The sequence below is a fragment of the Stegostoma tigrinum genome, chromosome 39, assembly GCF_030684315.1.
Source record: "Stegostoma tigrinum isolate sSteTig4 chromosome 39, sSteTig4.hap1, whole genome shotgun sequence".
NCBI classification, from domain to species: domain Eukaryota; kingdom Metazoa; phylum Chordata; class Chondrichthyes; order Orectolobiformes; family Stegostomatidae; genus Stegostoma; species Stegostoma tigrinum.
The window spans coordinates 2,999,876-3,018,944 of record NC_081392.1 but is presented as its reverse complement, the minus strand read 5'-3'; the positions used below and the strand labels follow the sequence as shown (position 1 = coordinate 3,018,944).

The 19,069-nt window shown below is 39.4% G+C and overlaps 1 protein-coding gene across 1 annotated transcript in view; it reads left to right on the top strand.

Moving 5' to 3' along the window:
- The window catches only part of supt5h (SPT5 homolog, DSIF elongation factor subunit), a 92,701-nt gene that overhangs the window by 43,569 nt on the left and 30,063 nt on the right, over positions 1–19,069 (top strand). The window contains exons 5-16 of the mRNA XM_048522344.2: positions 1,956–2,025; positions 2,600–2,668; positions 4,722–4,787; positions 4,910–4,940; positions 7,579–7,647; positions 9,560–9,811; positions 10,368–10,457; positions 11,058–11,128; positions 13,747–13,852; positions 15,121–15,214; positions 16,166–16,302; positions 18,319–18,474. Of these exons, the coding sequence (XP_048378301.1) occupies positions 1,956–2,025; positions 2,600–2,668; positions 4,722–4,787; positions 4,910–4,940; positions 7,579–7,647; positions 9,560–9,811; positions 10,368–10,457; positions 11,058–11,128; positions 13,747–13,852; positions 15,121–15,214; positions 16,166–16,302; positions 18,319–18,474 (1,211 nt within the window). The remainder of the gene's footprint in view (positions 1–1,955; positions 2,026–2,599; positions 2,669–4,721; positions 4,788–4,909; positions 4,941–7,578; positions 7,648–9,559; positions 9,812–10,367; positions 10,458–11,057; positions 11,129–13,746; positions 13,853–15,120; positions 15,215–16,165; positions 16,303–18,318; positions 18,475–19,069) is intronic.

Genomic DNA, 19,069 nt, shown 5'->3' with positions numbered 1-19,069 from the left:
CACTCGGAACCAAAGACAGTAGAGGAGATGTAAATTTTTTATTTAATTGGAGGAAATTCTTGCTCATTTATTTTATCAGGTAGGCAGTCTGATAATTTAGAGATACTGGAGAAGTTGAAAGAATGACTGTAATATAAAAGCTAGGTATGATCAACTTACATGAACAGTAGCTCCATCTTTTCAGGTCATGATTCAGTCTGAGTAAGATTAGGCACTTTCACAGCAAGCATCTGAATCTTTAGCCTCCTTTCATGTATCCACAGCTTTTTTTTTAAATTGAACAGAATGCATTAGAAAGCCAACGTGGAATGATATTTTGTAATCCAGTGCAGTTAGTTGATGTTTCATGCATGCAACATTCCATTCTTAATTCACTTCACATCATTCACTCCATATGAAGGTGATGGACAGCATGCTCCAAACTGTCCTTCTGTTCTAGTTTACTTTTGTCTGTTTGCGAACAGGCGAGGGTCAGCTGTCTTAGTTGTTTTGCTTTTTTCTTTCACTGAGACACTCAACATTCTTAATTTGGCTGCACAATAGGAATCCCCAGTGTGGGGCTTCAGTTGCTGCACTGCCCACATTCCTTTCACAGGACAGTACTACATTTGCAAATAGCTGAACAGAATGAGATTTTTGTTATGTCCACCTCAATGTTAGAATCCAGTCTGTGCAAATATCTCTGATTTGGAAATCTAGTGTTTTTTATTAGTATGGTGACAGAAAAACATTTTCATATTCTTTTTCATCTTGTAATGCTCTGTTGCTTTAACTGAGAGCTGATTTCATTGGTTGGGCATAGCTGTTAAGCCCACAGTGATGGGTACAAATTGAACACGTTAATAGCTATCGCTGCAGGGTTCTTGATATTTAAATAAGATGGCAAGAAGGACAAGGTATTGCCTCCTCAGTTTGTTCCATTGAGACAACATGGGACATTTGACTAACTGACAAATTCAAAAGGCCAAATCTCCAGGTAGATTACTTCCAAATGTTGTCAAAAGAATGAGGTTGCATATGTTAGAAAATAGTGTTCAAGTCACCAACACTACCTGTTACTTTGGAACAAACTACTGCAGATATTGGAATCTGTAGTGAAAACTACAAATGCTGGAGATCTCAGCGGGTCAGACAGCATCTATAGATTGAGAGCAAGTTAACATTTTGAGTCTAGATGATTCTGATGGACGGTCACCTAGACTCAGTTAGATTGCGCTCTGTCTCTCCATGGATGCTTTCTGACCCGCTGTGATCTCCAGCTTTTGTAGTTTTCAGTACCTCTTACTTCGTATGTAGTACTTGCTTTAGTGAGACGTTATAACAGTTATTGTTTGTGGAATTAAATAACTACCAAAATGGGAATTGTGATTTAATCCATGCAACCACAGAGTGCAAGTGTATCCTGCTTCCAGAAAACATGGACAAAGAAATTTGAAGTTTTGGAACTTGTGAAGAGATCATCAGTTAGTCAGTAACCATCAGCTTCTGCCAAAGGTCGTGGGACAAGAATAACAGAAACTATAGTTGTCCATTAAATTAAGTTTCTACTCTGTAGGTACCATTTTATTTTAGTTTTTTTTTTACAAATTAGCAAGGTGCTTTTCTCTCAGATCCCATTTTAAAATGAAAATTTCATGACCTGACTTCATTAGGTTTCCCAAATGTAACTTAGCACTGACACTGTGCTTCCGTCTTGTTGAAAAATGTTTTTGAATTGAGTAAGTGGTTGTTCCTGGATATTGTTTTGAGCCTGAGTTTACACTTAGTCAATGGGCATCATTGATTTGAATGCTGCCATCCACATTGAATTCTTGTGTTGATAAAGGAGTTACAACTCAGAAAGGACAAAAATTGAAAGTTCAGTCATGTAGTAGTATTTAAGCATCAGTTGACAAGTAGGGGTTAATTTGTCTGCTGTTGCATTGTCTTTTCATTTTCTTTCTTGTACTCCGTAGCCTCCAACATTGACAACCTGGTGCTTGATGAAGACCACTCTGGGGCAAGACGATTGCTAAACCATTGGAGGTAAACCCCACCTTCCCCATTCTTAAACTTGAGGGATAATATCTCTGATTATCCTCCTCTCATTTGGCCAAGGAAGTGTACAACCTATTCCTAGACTTGCAACAAAATTGGCCTGAGAAAAATCCTCTTAGCCTTGCGTTTGCTACCTTACCTTAATGATATTGATGAGATGGGAATGAAGTTCTCAAATATAATGGATTAAAAATTTTCATTGTGCAAATCCTTGTAGTGCACGAGCTGACCGCATCACTGTGGGTCTGGAGTCACTTACTGAACAGAAGATTTCCTCCTTGAAGGGGGATTGGCGAACCCAATGGACATTTAAAAACTTAGTAGTCTTATGGTCATTTATTGGTTCTGGCATTTTTTCTGTTGTTCCAGATTTGGTTTGCTCAAATCCTCCAGGAAGTGAACTCATGTTTCTGGATCATTAGTCCAGACCTCCTAGTTTTCTGACCCAGTAACTTAACTGCTGCACTGCTTTGTATAATGTTTAATTGTTTAATTGTATAATGTACTTAAAGTTATGGCACCTGTTTTACTGCTGCAGCTAATAATTCAATGTGTCTTGCAGGGACAAAAGAGAAGAGGAACTTGGCGAATATTATATGAATAAATATGCCAAACCAACAGCAGGAGATCAGTAAGTATTCTGTTTCTTCAACAATTTTTAAAAAATTGTTAAACGTTATGATTCGAAACGCAATGCATTGATGAATTTTAGGATCGATATAAAGGAATTTTGCTACTGTGGTATTGATCTATCAAGAAAAGGGATTGACTTTATTGGTAATTGATCTATTTGGTTCATGAAGAATAGGAAGATAGTATGAAGTCTGGAGGATTGGGAGACATGTTTGACTGTACCATTGTGGTAGTTCTGCATGGATTTTAATAATGTTGAGACAAATAATCTTTTTTTTAAGCTTTGTTCAGTAATAAATAAGCTATCACTCATTTGGAGAGACACTTTTGAACTAACCAGGATGAGTCCAGAATGTCTCACGCCCTCCCAAATAGAATTTTGTTTTAAGGTCTCATTTTCTTCTTAATACTTTGTGGGTATTGCTGTAATTGCCCTCGAATGTGGTGGATTGCCTAGGCTATTGCTGAGGGCAATTAAGAATCAGTTTTTTGCTGTGGATCTGGAGTCACATATAAACCAGACCATGTTAGGACAACAGATTTCCTTCCCTAGAGAGCATTAGGATACAATCAATTTTCACAACAATCAGTGTTTCAATGGTCACTGTTACTGGTGACAAGCTTTATTGATGACAACTGAATTTAATTTAAATTTCACCAGATTTGGACTTGTGTCCCCAGGGCATTAGCTTGATCCTCTGGATTACTAGTTCAGTGACATTACAATTGCACTACTGTATCCCCTAGCGCAGAGCTCAATATTATAAGTCTGACTGTATCTTTTGTGGCTGCAGAGGTTTTACACTGATTTCCTTTTCATATGAGATGTGCCAGTAGTAACCCTACACCGGGGTTGAAACTGGCCAACTGACAGGAATACAGAACTGTATTGCATTTACTCATAATCTATGTTTTGCGTATTTAGAAATGAATACATAACTATAAATCGTGAGCTGAGAATGTATTGTCTCAGCTGTTTTTTCACTGGCCTTGCCTATCTTGCTATGATCCAGTACCATGCATCATTCTGTGGTTGGGGCTCCATAAGACTTAGGGAGTGGAACTAAGGCCATTTGGCCAATCGAGTCCACTCCACAATTTAACTCATGGCTGATGGGCATTTCAACTCCACTTCCCTGCACTCTCCCCGTAGCCCTTGATTCTTTGTGATATCATGAATTTGTCGATCTCTGCCTTGAAGGCATCTAACGTCCCGGCCTCCACTGCACTCCATGGCAATGAATTCCACAAGCCCACCACTCTCTGGCTGAAGAAATGTCTCCTCATTTCCGTTTTAAATTTACCCCCTCTAATTCTAAGGCTGTGCCCACGGGTCCTAGTCTCCCCGCCTAACGGAAACAACTTCCCAGCGTCCACCCTTTCTAAGCCATACATTATCTTGTAAGTTTCTATTAGATCTCCCCTCAACCACCTAAACTCTAATGAATACAATCCCAGGATCCTTAGCCGTTCATAGTACGTTAAACCTACCATTCCAGGAATCATCCGTGTGAATCTCCACTGGACAAAATTGGACACAGTATTCTAAATGGGGCCTAACTAGAGCTTTATAAAGTCTCAGAAGCACATCACTGCTTTTATATTCCAACCCTCTTGAGACAAACGACAACATTACATTTGCTTTCTTAATCACGGACTCTACCTGCAGTTAACTTTTAAAGAATCCTGGACCAACACTCCCAGATCCCTTTGTACTTCTGCTTTATGAATTTTCTGACCGTTTAGAAAATAGTCCACGCCTGTATTCTTTTTTCCAAAGTGCAAAACCTCATATTTGCTCACGTTGAATTTCATCAGCCATTTCCTGGACCACTCTCTTAAACTGTCTAAATCTTTCTGCAGCTTCCCCACCACCTCAGTACTACCTGCCTGTCCACCTATCTTCATATCATCAGCAAACTTCGCCAGAATGCCCCCAGTCCCTTCATCCAGAAGAATGCCCCCAGTCCCTTTATCCAGTCCCTTCTCGCTTTGTCCAAGATGATGTTCTGAGATGTTTGGTTCGTACTAATGTCTTCCTCTTCTTTTAGTTTCTACGGCGCATCAGATGAACTCTCAGATGACATCACACAGCAGCAGTTACTGCCTGGTGTAAAGTAAGTGAGTCTTTGATTAATTGAACTTTACAACATTTGAAATGGATGTCATTATGTTGACCAAAATTGACATATGTTCCCTGAACTAATTTTGTTTTGTTTCTCTATCTCCACTTGCACAGGGACCCTAATTTGTGGACTGTGAAATGTAAGGTATGGTTATTCCCACATGCATAAACTAAATCCTGTGCTTCATGCATTTCTGAGCGAAAAGAAAATAACATGCCAAAAAGTAATACATTGCAAGATGTCTTGCTGACAACATTATATGTATCTGGAAACAAGTGATTACAGCTTTGTAACCAAAATATTATTGTCATCCCAGACATAGAAGATAATATTTGCTGCAGATTTCACATCCCTTGTGAATGAATTTTCCTTTATTCTTATAAAGCTACTTTTCCCATCTGCCACCTTGTTGCCGGCTCACTTAATATCTCTTTGCAGGTTCTTTGTGTCCTTCTCATTACTTGTATTACCATCTAGCTTTGTATTTTAAGAAAACTTGGATACGTTCCTCTCTGTCTGTTTATTTAAGTTGTTGATGTTGAGTGTAAATAACCAAGACCCCAGCATTGAGTCTTGTGGCTCCACTAGTGAAAGCCAAGTTAAAAATATCCCACTTATCTCTATCACTACTTCTACTTTGCCTTTTTATATGCTTAAAAAGTCTGCAAATTCCTTACAGTGGTCTGTTGGCAAGAAAAAGACAGCCATAGGAGCTGTATTAATTAATTTAGCAAAATTTTCCTGAATTTAGAATTGTAACATTCCTACATTGTGAAGAAGGCCATTCAGGGCATTAAGTCTGCACATACCCTCCAAAATTCATCCCATCCAGATCCCCACCCCACCACTGTAACCCCACAATTACCATGGCTAATTCACCTAGCCTGTACGCTCTTGGACACTATAGGGAAATTTAGCAAGTTTAATCCATCTATCATGCACATCTTTGGACTTTGGGAAGAAACTGGAGTACCCAGTGGAAACCCCAACAGACACTGGGAGAATGTGCAAACTCTACATGGGCAGTTGCCCAAGACTGGAATCAAACTCGAGTCCTTGGCACTGAGCCGCTGTAGCACCCACCATGGGCAACCAGTAAAATACTTCTGATTCCTTGTGTGAAATTTTCACTTGTAATTCAGCTGCTACATCTGCAACATCATAGAGTCAAACAGTTGGTCCAACTATTCCATGCCGATTGTGTTCCTAAACTAAACTAGACCCAGTTGTCTCCGTTTGGCCTGTATCCCTCTAAACCTCTCCAATTCATGCACCTATCCAAATGTCTTTAAATCTTGTAACTGTACTTGCATCTGCCACTTCCTCTGGCAGTTCATTCCACATACTAAACATCCTCTCAATCTTTCTCCTCTCAAAAGTATGCCCCCTAGTTTTGAAATCTGCTGCCCTAGGGAAAAGGCCTTTGCTATTCATCTTATCTATGCCCCTCATGATTTTATGAACCTCTTAAAGGTCACTCCTCAACCTCCTACACTCCCTTGAAAAAAGCCCCAGGCTATCCTTATAACTCCAACACTCTAGTCCCAGCAGCATCCTGGTAAATCTTCGTTGAGCCGTCTCCAATTTAATAATATCCTTTGTATAATGAGAGGCACGGATAGAGTCGATAGCCAGAGACTTTTCCCCAGGGCAGGATTGACTGCCATGAGGGGTCATAGTTTTAAGGTGTTAGGAGGAAGATATAAAGGAGATGTCAGAGGGAGGTTCTTCACCCAGAGAGTTGTGAGCGCGTGGAATAGTTTGCCAGTGGTAGTCGCGGAAGCAGAGTCATTAGTGACATTTAAGCGACTGCTGGACATGCACATGGACAGCAGTGAATTGAGGGGAATGTAGGTTAGGTTATTTTGTTTTTGGATTAGGATTATTCCACGGCATAACATGGTGGGCCAAAGGGCCTGTACTGTGCTGTACTTTTCTATGTTCTATGTTCTATAGCAGTGAGACCAGAGCAGTATACAATACTCCAAAAGTAGCCTCGCCAATGTCCTGTACAACTTCATAATGATGTTCCAAGTCCTGTACTCAATGGTCTGAGCAAAGAAGGCAAGCTTGCTAATTGCCTTATTAACCACCTTGTCTACCCATGTCTCAAATTTCAAAGAATGATGTACCTGAACCCCTAAGACACTCAGTTCAACAAACTACCCAGGGCCGTATCATTGACTGTATGTGCCCTGCCCTTTGTTCACCACAGAAGTGACCTTCACCCCAAGCACAGTCTTATTTTCTCATGCGATTGCTGCGTGTTATTTACCAATTGAACAGCATGCCCCATCTCGTGGATAAGGCAGACATTACTGAGTTTAGCTGGTCATTCCTTAACTTGTGTTTGTAACACAATTTAAACCAAGGAAGGAGAAATGTCATGTTCTGGTGGTGGAAATCATCCACTTGAAACTATTTCAATAATTCCATATTCAAAAGAACTTACTGTATACTATATCTAGAGATATGGTCCTGATTTAACAACAGGTGCAAAATATATAATTCCTGTAGCTGAGCTTTATTAATCCATCTCAACAGTGTAGTATATTTTGGGATTCTGGAGAATTTAGAGATCATCTGAACTTGCATTTTCTAGGTTGTTCACTTCTGAAGAAGTCCCATGTATGCCCAAGTTATATACACATGTATGTTTGGTACCATATGAAAGCCGTTGCTGTTGGACCGGTTTAAAAAACAATTATAGTTGCTTTCATGTTCGATATTTCTAGTTGATAAAATTTGGAGTTGCGACTTGATTTTTCTTTCCTTTTTCCAGATCGGTGAAGAACGAGCAACAGCTATTTCATTGATGAGGAAGTTTGTTGCCTATCAGTTTACAGATTCAGTAGGTATCCTTCTCACGGTTCTTAAACAGCAGCTTTAGATCTCTTTAAGACACATGTGAAAATCTAGTCGCGAGTTATCCAGTACTGCAGTCTTGAGGATTAGACTGTGTTTCATGTTATTCCTACTGTTCTCTAAGACATATAATGCCTTATGATATGAAAATGATGAGTTGTTGTGCTCCAAGACTTGTAATTGCCACGCCATCCTCATACCCTGTACAAGTCATTTCAAAGAAGAAGATGACTAGTTTGTACTGTCCCTCTCTGAACAGCACTCTGAAGGCACTGGATACCTCAGGAGCTATGGGCCCTGACAACAACCCGTATTGGAATAACAACTAACTAATTACAGCCCTCGCCAAGCTGTTTCCACATTGTGGTAAATTGTCCAAGTGTGTCTTGTCCACCAAAAGCAGAGTCAGAAGTCACACGACTTCAGGTTATAGTCCAACAGGTTTAAGTGAAGTCACAAGTTCTCAGTTCATTGCTCCATTGTCAGATGAAGTGATTTTAAATAAGCCTGTTTAACTATAACCTGGTGTTGTGTGATTTCTTGCTTTGTCTACCCCAGTCCAATGCTGGCACCTCTGCCTCATCACCAAAAGCAGGACCAATTCAAATTGGTCAATTATTGTCCTACTGGTCTAGCCTCAAGACCTAATTTTCAAAATTCATGTTGAGGGGGATGTCTTCCTATCCTGTTAAACACACCTTCCACGCCCTAGTCACAGCTTGATTTTGATCATCGTTGTAGTTAAAATGATTGAACTCAGGCTTTCAAGTTATTGTTTCAGTCCCATCGGTGCACGTATTTCCTTTAAAAAATTTTCTCCTGATTTCGCTTAAAGGCAGTGATTTGTGGTGGAGCACATTTCATGAGCGTCAACAGCATTTTTCTGGTTCCCGAATCACAACTGTACATCTGAAGGTTGTAGCTTCACATCCTGCTCCAGAGGTTAGCACAAAATCTGAGCTGACACTCCTGTATGGTGCCAGCTGCAGTGCAAGAGGCCCAACTTTCTGATGAGAGGTTAAATTGAAACCTCATTTGCCCTCTCAGGTGGCTGGAAGAGGCATTAAGTCATGAACTAATGAGGAGTTCTCCTTGGATTCCCGGTCATTCATTGTCCCTCAGCCATAATTAAAACACATGATTTGATCATTTGGTGCATTGATGTTTGTGGGAGTTTCCAGTGCATAAGTTTTTCAGCTGGGATTCTTATGCTACAACAGTGACTATAAATGGGTAAAGGTGCTTCATTGGTTGTGAAGTGTTTTGGGAAGGGACAGAGAGCCACCTGAGATCATGAAAAGTGTTAACAGAAATCTGAGTTTGTTTTGTTCTCAATGGGCTTTTTGGTAATCAAAATCACATCCAGTTCCATGTTGACCACTGCTATGCACAAACTATCCAGCAGAACAGAGCATGGTAGTTCTGGCCATTCACTTCCTAATCCAGTCATGCTGAGCTAATCCAGAACTGCTGCCCCAGCTGAGATCAACCAAGTCAGCAAACAGTAGAATTGAACAGACCGTCTTGTCTTTATGGACCAATGTCACACACAAGAGGAAGGGTTTCTTTGTTAGCATTCTCCAAATTATGTCTATCCTCTTAATAAAATTTAAGGATTAAAAAGTTTTGATTTCTTGATTTTCTCCCTTCTAAAAATGCTTGAGGAATGTATATTGCAGGAGTGCAAGACGATGTTCAGTCATGAACTTATTATTTGACATCACTGAAATTTTCACATTTTGTTGCTTAAGTCTTGCTGTAGTGAGTAACTTACAGTTTAGTGATAGCATGCTGTTGATTGACGCTGTTACAAATTTATTGTTCAAAATGTATGTTTTAGTTTTGAATGAAGTGCGCAGTTTTTTTCATTGTTTTTTTCCATTTCTTTTTGCCTGTAGCCCATCCAAATAAAGTCTGTTGTTTCCCCTGAGCACGTGAAGGGGTACATTTATGTTGAGGCATACAAACAGACTCATGTCAAGCAGGCCATCGAGGGTGTGGGGAACCTCCGGATAGGGTACTGGAACCAACAGATGGTTCCCATCAAGGAAATGACAGATGTGCTGAAGGTGGTGAAGGAGGTGACCAACCTGAAACCGAAATCCTGGGTTCGTCTGAAAAGAGGTCTGTACAAGGATGACATTGCACAGGTAAAGTTTTCTGTCTTTGCAGTCTGCATAATGTGATAGACAGACAGCCTAATGCAGATAGTGTCCCAATGCCAGTGCACTGTAGACCAGAGTTGCCCTAGATTTCAGACTTGCCTAGATTTCAGGTTACCTGTTACCCGATGTGTACATCCATAACAAGTGTTGGTCTATGTTAAAATTGCACATTTCTAACTGAAGATTCAATCCCCAACTCCTCCAGTGAGATGGCTCATGATAAGCACAGTCTGGGACAATTACTCAATTCAAACAATGGATGGGGTAAATTATATGAATGTTGAACTGTGCACAGAATGGAAAAAGTGGATTTTTGGACAGTTTCAGTTTCCAAGCAGCTACGCTTGTTGACTTATACCTGATTGAATGTATTAGACCATCTCACGATAGTGTCGCAAATATTATATTGTGTTGCAAAAGTGGAGGAGCCCAATCTGAAACCATTACCTTCCCTTCAGGTAGCCAACGTAAATATTAGTACTTAACGTGGTACCCTGTCTCACCTATTGACTTCCAAAAAATGTACTGCCTCCTTTTTCAGGTGGACTATGTTGAGCCAAGCCAGAACACCATTTCTCTGAAGCTGATCCCAAGAATTGATTATGAGCGAATCAAAGCTCGAATGAGTTTGGTAAGAGCCCATCTTCAGTTACAAGTTGATATTCTGTATCCGTGGTGAACTGTTGCTGTATCCAGTTGTGCTGACAATTATGTCATTCTTCCTTCTATCCTCCAACTTCGTTGTTTGTTCTCTGCTGAAAGCAGGTCCGACTCATAGTGCTGCAACCTCCACTGGGGTACGGTAAGGTGGTGGGTTTCAGATCTTCTAGGTTGGAGTAAGATCAAACCCCTTAATGTTTACATGAATCTGATTCAAAGGTTGTCAAGCAATTGGCCTCCCCACGGAAGTCAGGTTACAATGGCAACATATACTTTTGCATGTATGTTGTAATCTGGAGCTGCGAACAATACTGGTATAAACTCCAGTTGCTTTCTTTTTTTAGTGTCATTAGTTTTGTGGAAGAAATGTCCTGTCTTGCATTATCCAAACGATGTAATTGTGAGGCAGGGAGATAGTATTGAACAAAGATTTTCCCCTGCCTTGAACTTCCTTAATCTAATTTGAATGCTTGACCCTAAAGACCTGTTGCTTACTGCTGTCCATTTTTCATTTTGATATAGTGCAATGACCTGTTGAGCATCTGAATATTCTTAATATTTCAATCCATAGAAAGACTGGTTTGCTAAAAGAAAGAGATTCAAGAGGCCGCTTCAGCGATTGTTTGATGCAGAAAAAATCAGGTATGATTTTACTGATAGTGTGTTGTAGGTATGTTCATATCAACCTGTTCAGAGTTGTTGTTACACACTTCCGGAGCAGGTAGGACTTGAGCCCAGGTCTTATGGCTCAGGGGCAGTATCAAAGAATTGGAGTCAAACCTTTTTCAGGGTTAGAAAGTTAGAAAATGATTCTTCACTCACAAGTTGCAAAACTTTGACACTGCCTTCTGCAAATAGGAATTAATGCTAAATCTGTTACTTTCAAATCTGAGATAGATTGATTGTCAGACAAAGTAATAGTATGGATCAAAGATCACTGTATGGAGCTAGGTTACAGATACTCCACCATCTCACTGAATGGTGGATCAAGCTCAAGGGACTAATTCACATTGCCCTGCTCCTATTTCCCTGTTGGCATGTAGTACTGGTTCCCTAACTTTACAATATCATGATGACGGTTCTCTGATTCCCATGTCTATAGATGTGATGTGGAGGTGCCTGTGTTGGGCTGGGCTGGAAGAAGTCAGAATATAAACGGCACTGGGTTACAGTCCAACAGGTTTATTTGAAATCACAAGCTTTCAAAGTGACTTCACCAACAAGGGAGCAGTGCTCTGAAAAGCTTGCAATTTCAAATAAACCTGCTGGATTGTGACCTATTGTCATGTGACTTCTGACTTTGGCTTTAGATATAAATCCCATTTCCTAAATGGATACTATGTGAATTAGTGAATTATTAAACTTGATCAGACCAATGTTCAATTTTTTATTATTTTAAAATTGTTTCATGAAATGTGGGTGTGGGTGGTTACACCAGAATTTATTGCTCTGGACGATGCTGTGAGCAGTCTCCTTTAAACTGCTGTAGTCCGTGTCTTTTAGGTATACCCATAGTGCTGTTAGGGAGCTAGTTCCAAGGTTTTAATCCAACAGTACTAAAGGAATAATGATATTGATTCAAGTTAGGATGGTTGTCCCATGAAGGTGAAGATGCAGATTGCGGTGTTCCATGCATTTGCTACTTGTCTGTTTCTTGGTGGTAGGGGTCATGGGTTGGAAAGGTATGTTGAAGGAGTCTGGGTGATTTGCTGTAATGAATCATGTAGGTGGCCCACACTGCTGCTATAGCGGTTGTAGAGCGAGTGAATGTTGCAGATAGTGGATTGCGTACCCGTAAAGTGCGCTGGTCTGTACTAGATGGAATCAAGCTTCTTAAGTGTTGTTGCAGCTGAATGCATCCAGGTGGGGGGAGTGTTCTACAACACTGCTGACTTGTTCTTTGCATATGGTGGATAGACTTTTGTTATGGAGAACAGGAGATTAAATGAAAGAAAGTGCTTGATATTCACTTTATAAGTAAGAAGTAATAATTTATTTAACTCTAACGGTGAACAAGTTAACATAATTACTAACAAACGGAACAACTCCTCCTTAACTACTCACTACTCCCAAACTGAACTAAATTCAACGGGTATGCTGTTCCAATAAGCACAAGTCCCACTTGTATGAACCCAAGTAATAAGAAAATAAATTAAAACTTCGTCTCTCAAAGTCTACATGCCTTTCTTCTACTGATCCAGCTGTCAGAAATGTTCTCTCTGTAAAGTCTTCTGTGAGGACTCTTAGCTAGAAGAGCTGTGCTACCTTTTATGCACAGCTGGTGCTTTCTTAGAGAACTTAGTGATTTCTTGTGAGAGTTGGATGCTTATTTCTCAAATGGTGGTTCACCCTAACACTGATTTTCAAAAACTGTCTCCTTATATACTTTGGATGACACGCTAATTTTCTTACAATAACATTGGTCCGAGATTGTCAAAACCATTAGTTTTAAATTCAGTCGGCTTTCAATTGCTAAGTGCTCAGTTTGTTAATTGGCTGATTCAAGCTAGTTAACAAAACAAGCCTAAGGCTTCCAAGCACACAGCCAATTGATACTCATTTCAATTTCAGAACTGGCTATACATCTTCAATCACATACAGACACATTTTTATCCTGTATAAATCTCTAAGCTTAGAAAAGCACTTTACCTCTTAAAGGAACCCCGCACTCTCCTCCCGTACCTTTTTTTTTAAACAAACAAATTCTAGCTTTTAGCTTCCTGTCTTCCAATTCATGATTACTCTGCACAACATCGTAACGCTGTTTTGAGTTATTCACAACAGAATTCCTCGCCATTGACCTTCTCTTGTAACCATAGTGTGTGTGTGTGTGTGTATGTGTGTGTATAGTCTAGTTCAGTTTCTGGTGTTAGTGTGTGTGTGTGTATATATTTATAGACATGACCTGCTTCAATGAACTCCCTGCCCCTTGTATGGATTTTGTGCATCCTCCCCGTGCCTGCATTTCTTCTGGGTGCTCTGGTTTCCTCACCATCCAAAGATGTGCAGATTAGGTGATTGGCCTTGCTAAATTTCCCACGGTGTGCAGAATAGGTGGAAATGCAGGGTTTCAGGGATAGGTCTTTGGTGGGATGCTCTTCAGAAGGGCAGTATAGTCTAGATGGGCTGAGTGGCCTGTTTCCACATTGTAGGGATTCTATGAACCTGAGCACTATTTAGATTTTGCAACCTTATTAAGTTTGTTGCGTTCTATTTGATGTCTAATTGATTTGTTTGAATTGAAATTGTAAATGTCATAGATCGCTGGGTGGAGACGTGACCACAGATGGAGACTTTCTTATATTTGAGGGCAACCGCTACAGCAGAAAAGGATTCTTGTTCAAAAGTTTTGCCATGTCTGCAGTGGTAAGTAATGCATCCACTGGGATCTTTTGTAGTAGTGTGGTCTGGAATTATGTTTTTGACATGGACATTTCAAAAGCTTTCCAAAGCCTCTTACTTCCTGTGGTGACTACTTGCTTTGCACATATCAGGTGGATGATTAATTGAGGTTGAAACTTGACTGTTTCTGCATTGATGCACAGCAGTGTAATTGAAAAGCTGCATGAAATTATATTATCTAAAACAAAAGCTACCTGGCACAAAACAGGCTGTTTTCCCAATCTTTGGATGTTAACGCAATTCTGTCTCAATTTTAAATGCTTTAGCAACAGTCTTTGATACAGCAGGAATGTCCTGTAAATGTCATACTCCCTGCTCCTGCAATTGCAACACCTTTTCTGCCACATTTTGTTTTACGTATTTAAAGTTTTTGAGAAGATTTGTAGCTTGGGTTGAGGCTGAAGTTATAGACTTGCTTCACTGGAGCTGCGCTGACGATGTTACCAAATAGGGTGATGAAACATCTGCAATCAAACACACTGGTTTGGCGAGCAAGTCTACAACCTGATGTTTTACATATCTTCTGACACATCATGAGCAACATAGGAGACCTTCTAGTCTCTAAAAAGTATGTAATAGTGATATGATGGATAAGATCCATCTCTCTCTCTCTCTCTGTCTCTCTCTCTCTCTCTCTCACACACACACACTGCTTTCCCAACTCATTAATTTCATTACCTGTCTCATCACACATTTTGTGCACGCAAAAGTAAGCCTCATTTACCCGGTCCATCAGGTGATGTGGCCTGCATTTCTTTACTTTCATGCCACCTATCAGGAAAGGTTGTTTTTGAAAATCAGGTACAGTATAGAATTTAAACAGTAACTAGATAATAAGATGTTTAATCTCTGATTAAATTGATTGAATTTCTTCTTGCAATGTTAAGCATTAGGTGAAATTCTGTCTTCTAGATAGAATTTTGCAGAAGTTTTAGTGTAGTGCATTTGCTCTTTTTTGCCACCAGGGTGCTAGTTGGATGTGCTCCTATGCTTTCACTAATTCCTGTCTAATTCAGTTGCAGGGATGTGTGTGGGATGAATGTCCTTGCCTTTGGTTATTTACTGTTTGGGAAAACCTTTTGCTGTGCTGTGGCATTCTGGTTCAGAGTAGAACCCAGTGTGTGGCCACTCTACCATGTGATCAAGCATCAAGGCACCTCGGACTTTCAGTCTTGTTTCTCCAATGGTTTTTATTTCTTTGAATAACTGGAGTGACTCTTTGCATGTTACAGATTACTGAAGGAGTGAAGCCCACGCTTTCTGAGCTTGAAAAGTTTGAGGACCAACCAGAGGGCATTGACCTGGAGGTTGTGACCGAATCAACAGGTACTTGTTTAGTACAAGAGAGAAATCAGCTTTTTGGTTCAGAGCTTTAGACTGACATGTTTGTATTTCATTGCCTCCGAATGATTTCTAATTTGGTTTTCCTGCATTCCTACATTTGCATTTGCTCAGTCTGGTAATGTGTGTCTGGTTCACTGTTCCTAGTTGAATTGATAAAATTATTAGCCTTGGTGCCTTTGGGTTAGAAAGACTGAAAATTAAGTGCAATTTCCTCTCCTGTTCTCAGAACAGCTGACCCATGCTAGTGATTGCGGGGCAACACTGGCCTCAGCAATGTAGCATTATGGCTTACAGTCATACAGTCCGAGAACACTCATCAACAGTGTATGTGGACAATGGCTAAGTCATAAAAGTTCTCAAGGATATTTAGTTGCAATGGAAATATGTTATCCCAACTTGATAGTTGAAGAAGATGGGCAGGAATTCAAAAAACCCAACTACAACTGCTATTTAAAAAAAACATTTTGAAGTGCTGTAAAAGATATGTTGGTGCCCATATTTACTCACACAGAAATTTAAAGAACATTTTTCGAACTGTTTATGGAACTGTTTATGTTTTGTGTTGTTTTTATGGACCTTTGTAATACTGCGTGTAATTGTTTAACTTGACAGTCCTTTCAAGCTGTGCCTAGAGGTTGAATCTGTAATACTAATGGGAATAATATGTTCATTCTTATTTAATATAGCTTTAATCATCTAAAGCTGGCATATTACAGAGATATAGAAATTTAAACTAATGAAAAGTAATGTGGAAATTGATATTAGATATATTTGGCATTATCAACCAAATGGGAGGCAACATTTGGATGTTAAAAATGGAGTTGGATGCTGCAATGAAGAATTGGGATATCCGAGATAATATACTTCGGCTGTTTGACTTCTTCTGTTCTTGATTGACTCTTAAGTATGATGTTTTGTCTCTTGTTTTTCCAGGCAAAGAAAAAGAACACAACCTGCAACCTGGAGATAATGTAGAAGTTTGCGAAGGTGAATTGATCAACCTGCAGGGTAAAATCTTGAGTGTGGAGGGCAACAAGATCACAATTTTACCCAAACATGAAGATCTGAAGGTATATAGGAATATAGTCTGAGAATTAAATCATTTCTAGTGGTCAGCAAGGAAAGGTTTTCAATCCGTAGCACATGATTTTTGGTTGTTTCTATCTGTTATCTGTTCACTTGCTATAGGAACCCAAGCCAATTTAAACTAATCTAGCTGTTTACTCACCTGTTAATTTAAAACTAGTCCTGAAGTAAGGTATGACCTGAATTGCAGAAAAGGGAATGTTAAATGAAAGAAAAATTCTGATATTCACTTTATAAGTAAGAAGTAACAATTTATTTAACCCTAGCAGTGAAAAAATTAACGTAATTACTAATAAACTGAGCAATTATTCCTTAACTATTAACCGTTCCCTAACTGAACTAAATTCTACTGGAATGTTTTCCAATTAACACAAGTCCCACTTATGTAAACCTAAGCAATAAGAAAATAAATTAAAACTTAGTCTCTCAAAGTCCACATGCCTTTCTTCTGTTCTCAAATCATAAATTCCTTTCTTCCACTGATCCGGCTGTCAGGGATGTTTTCTCTGTGAAGTCTCCTGTGAGGACTCTTAGATAGAAGAGCCATGGTAACTTTTATGGATAGATGGTGCTTTCTGAGAGAATGTAGCGATTTCTTGTGAAAGTTAAATGCTTATTTCTCAAATGGCCATTCACTCTCACACAGATTTTCAAAAAACTGTCTACTTGTATACCTTGGATGACATATTACTTTTCTTACAATAGCATTTGTCCGAGTTTGTCAAAACCATCAGATTTAAATTCAGTTGGCTTTCATTCACTAAGTGCTTGGTTTAGATTAATTTGATTCCATTTAGTTGCCAAAACATCAAATTAAGCCTAAGGATTCCAATCACACAGCTGATTGATACACATTTCAATTTCAGAACTGGCTGCACATCTTCAGCTTACGCACAGATATTTTTAAAATATAAATCTCTAAGCTTAGAAAAGCATTTTACCTCTTAAAGGAACCATGCACTCTTCTCCCTTACCTTTTTTTAACATCGAAATTCTAGCTCCCTGCCTCCCAATTCACGATTACTCTGCACAACTTTGTAACACCTTACCATTTACAAATCTGATGGGAGAATCCACTCTTGCGAGAGATCTAATCAGCTGTTAACCAGCAAAGCAAGAGTGGATTATGATGCAGCTCCTGCTAGAAGTGTGAAGGTGCAGACACTAGGTGAGGCCAAGTTTGGGTTCAGCTGTGTTGCCCTTTTCATTCTGTAAACTACTATTCACTGTTGACACTCGTGCATGCATCCTGGCTGTTATTGTGGAGTATTAAAAGGTGTGAATTAGGGGAAACGGAGAACATTGAGAAGAAAAAGCAAGAAATAAACTTCAGCTTTCTAACAAATGAAAGAAAGCATCTCAGTTTAAAGAAAAATATTGTTGCTATTGAAGTGACAGTTATGTAGACCATATATCCATGATGACTCTGTCATTAAATTGCACAGGATGCCCCTCCAACTGTTTGCAACAGGTAGAGTACTGATCATGCTTGGAATATAGTTTGTGACATTATTCGTCATTTTATGATTGCACAGCGCTTTGTGTGCTAAGAGTTGTGCTAACAACCAATTTACAATTCTTAGTTAGGCTAAGAATTATGAATATTCATACAGTGATCTGTCTTCCGTGGGAAAACGAAACATCTCCAGCCATTTTATTGAATTAAACAATCTTCAGGGATACCAGTTTCATGGTCCATTCTCCGTGGTAACACCTTGGCCAGTCGGCAGACTCACCAACTGAGCTGACCCCTGTTCTTATGTAGAACAGATTGTTGCTTCCTTTGTAATTTGGCATTCTTGAATCTGCCCTGACGAGTGCAAAGTGAAAAGCTTTGACAGTATTTCATCATCTTTTCAACGATACTCTTTCTGAATTGCCAAGCAAAGAAAGGTTAGTTTGTTTGTTAGAAATATTTAAAATCTCACCATTGTCTAGGTCTAAGTTGATCAATTGATTGATGATGAATACGACTCCATTTAATATCTGTTTGTTTGCAGGATCCTTTAGAATTTCCAGCTCATGAATTACGCAAATACTTCAAAATGGGAGATCATGTGAAGGTGATAGCAGGGCGATATGAAGGAGATACAGGACTGATTGTGCGAGTGGAAGAGAATTTTGTTATTCTTTTTTCGGATCTAACAATGCATGAGGTAATGTTTTAAAGGATATGCATTCGAAAGTAAAACACTTGAAAGTAAATGTGGCAAGGGTACAGTCCAAATTGTGTAAGATAAAGAAGTATAGATGCTGCAAATCTGCAACAAAAACAAATTGCTGGAGAACTCAGCAGATATGGCAATATCTCTAGAGAGAAAGCAAAGTTAACATTTTAAGTTCTGTGACCCTTCTTCAGTATGTTGATATGCCTGACTCCAGATGCCTAAAACAACCACTCCACTTCAATCTTTGTTTTAGTAGGAAGTTAATTGGAAACATCTCAGAATGTGTTTATAGAATCCCTGAAGACATCAAACAATCCTCCCAATTCATGGGAGCTTTTATTTGTGACCAAGCAAAATAGAGAACATTCATTCAGTTGTGGGGGGGATGCCAAACACATTGGGAGTCAAGAAAGGCAAAATAGTAGAGTAGCTTTTGTTCGGGCAGACTCAAATAGGCCATTGAGTTTCTTCTGTACTGTGTGATTCTGTGATCCTGTTGGAGAGAGTGCACAAATCTTCCAACAACTCATTTGCCTGACCTCTCAAAACTACTTCGCCCACTTGACAGTCTGCAGATTGTGCA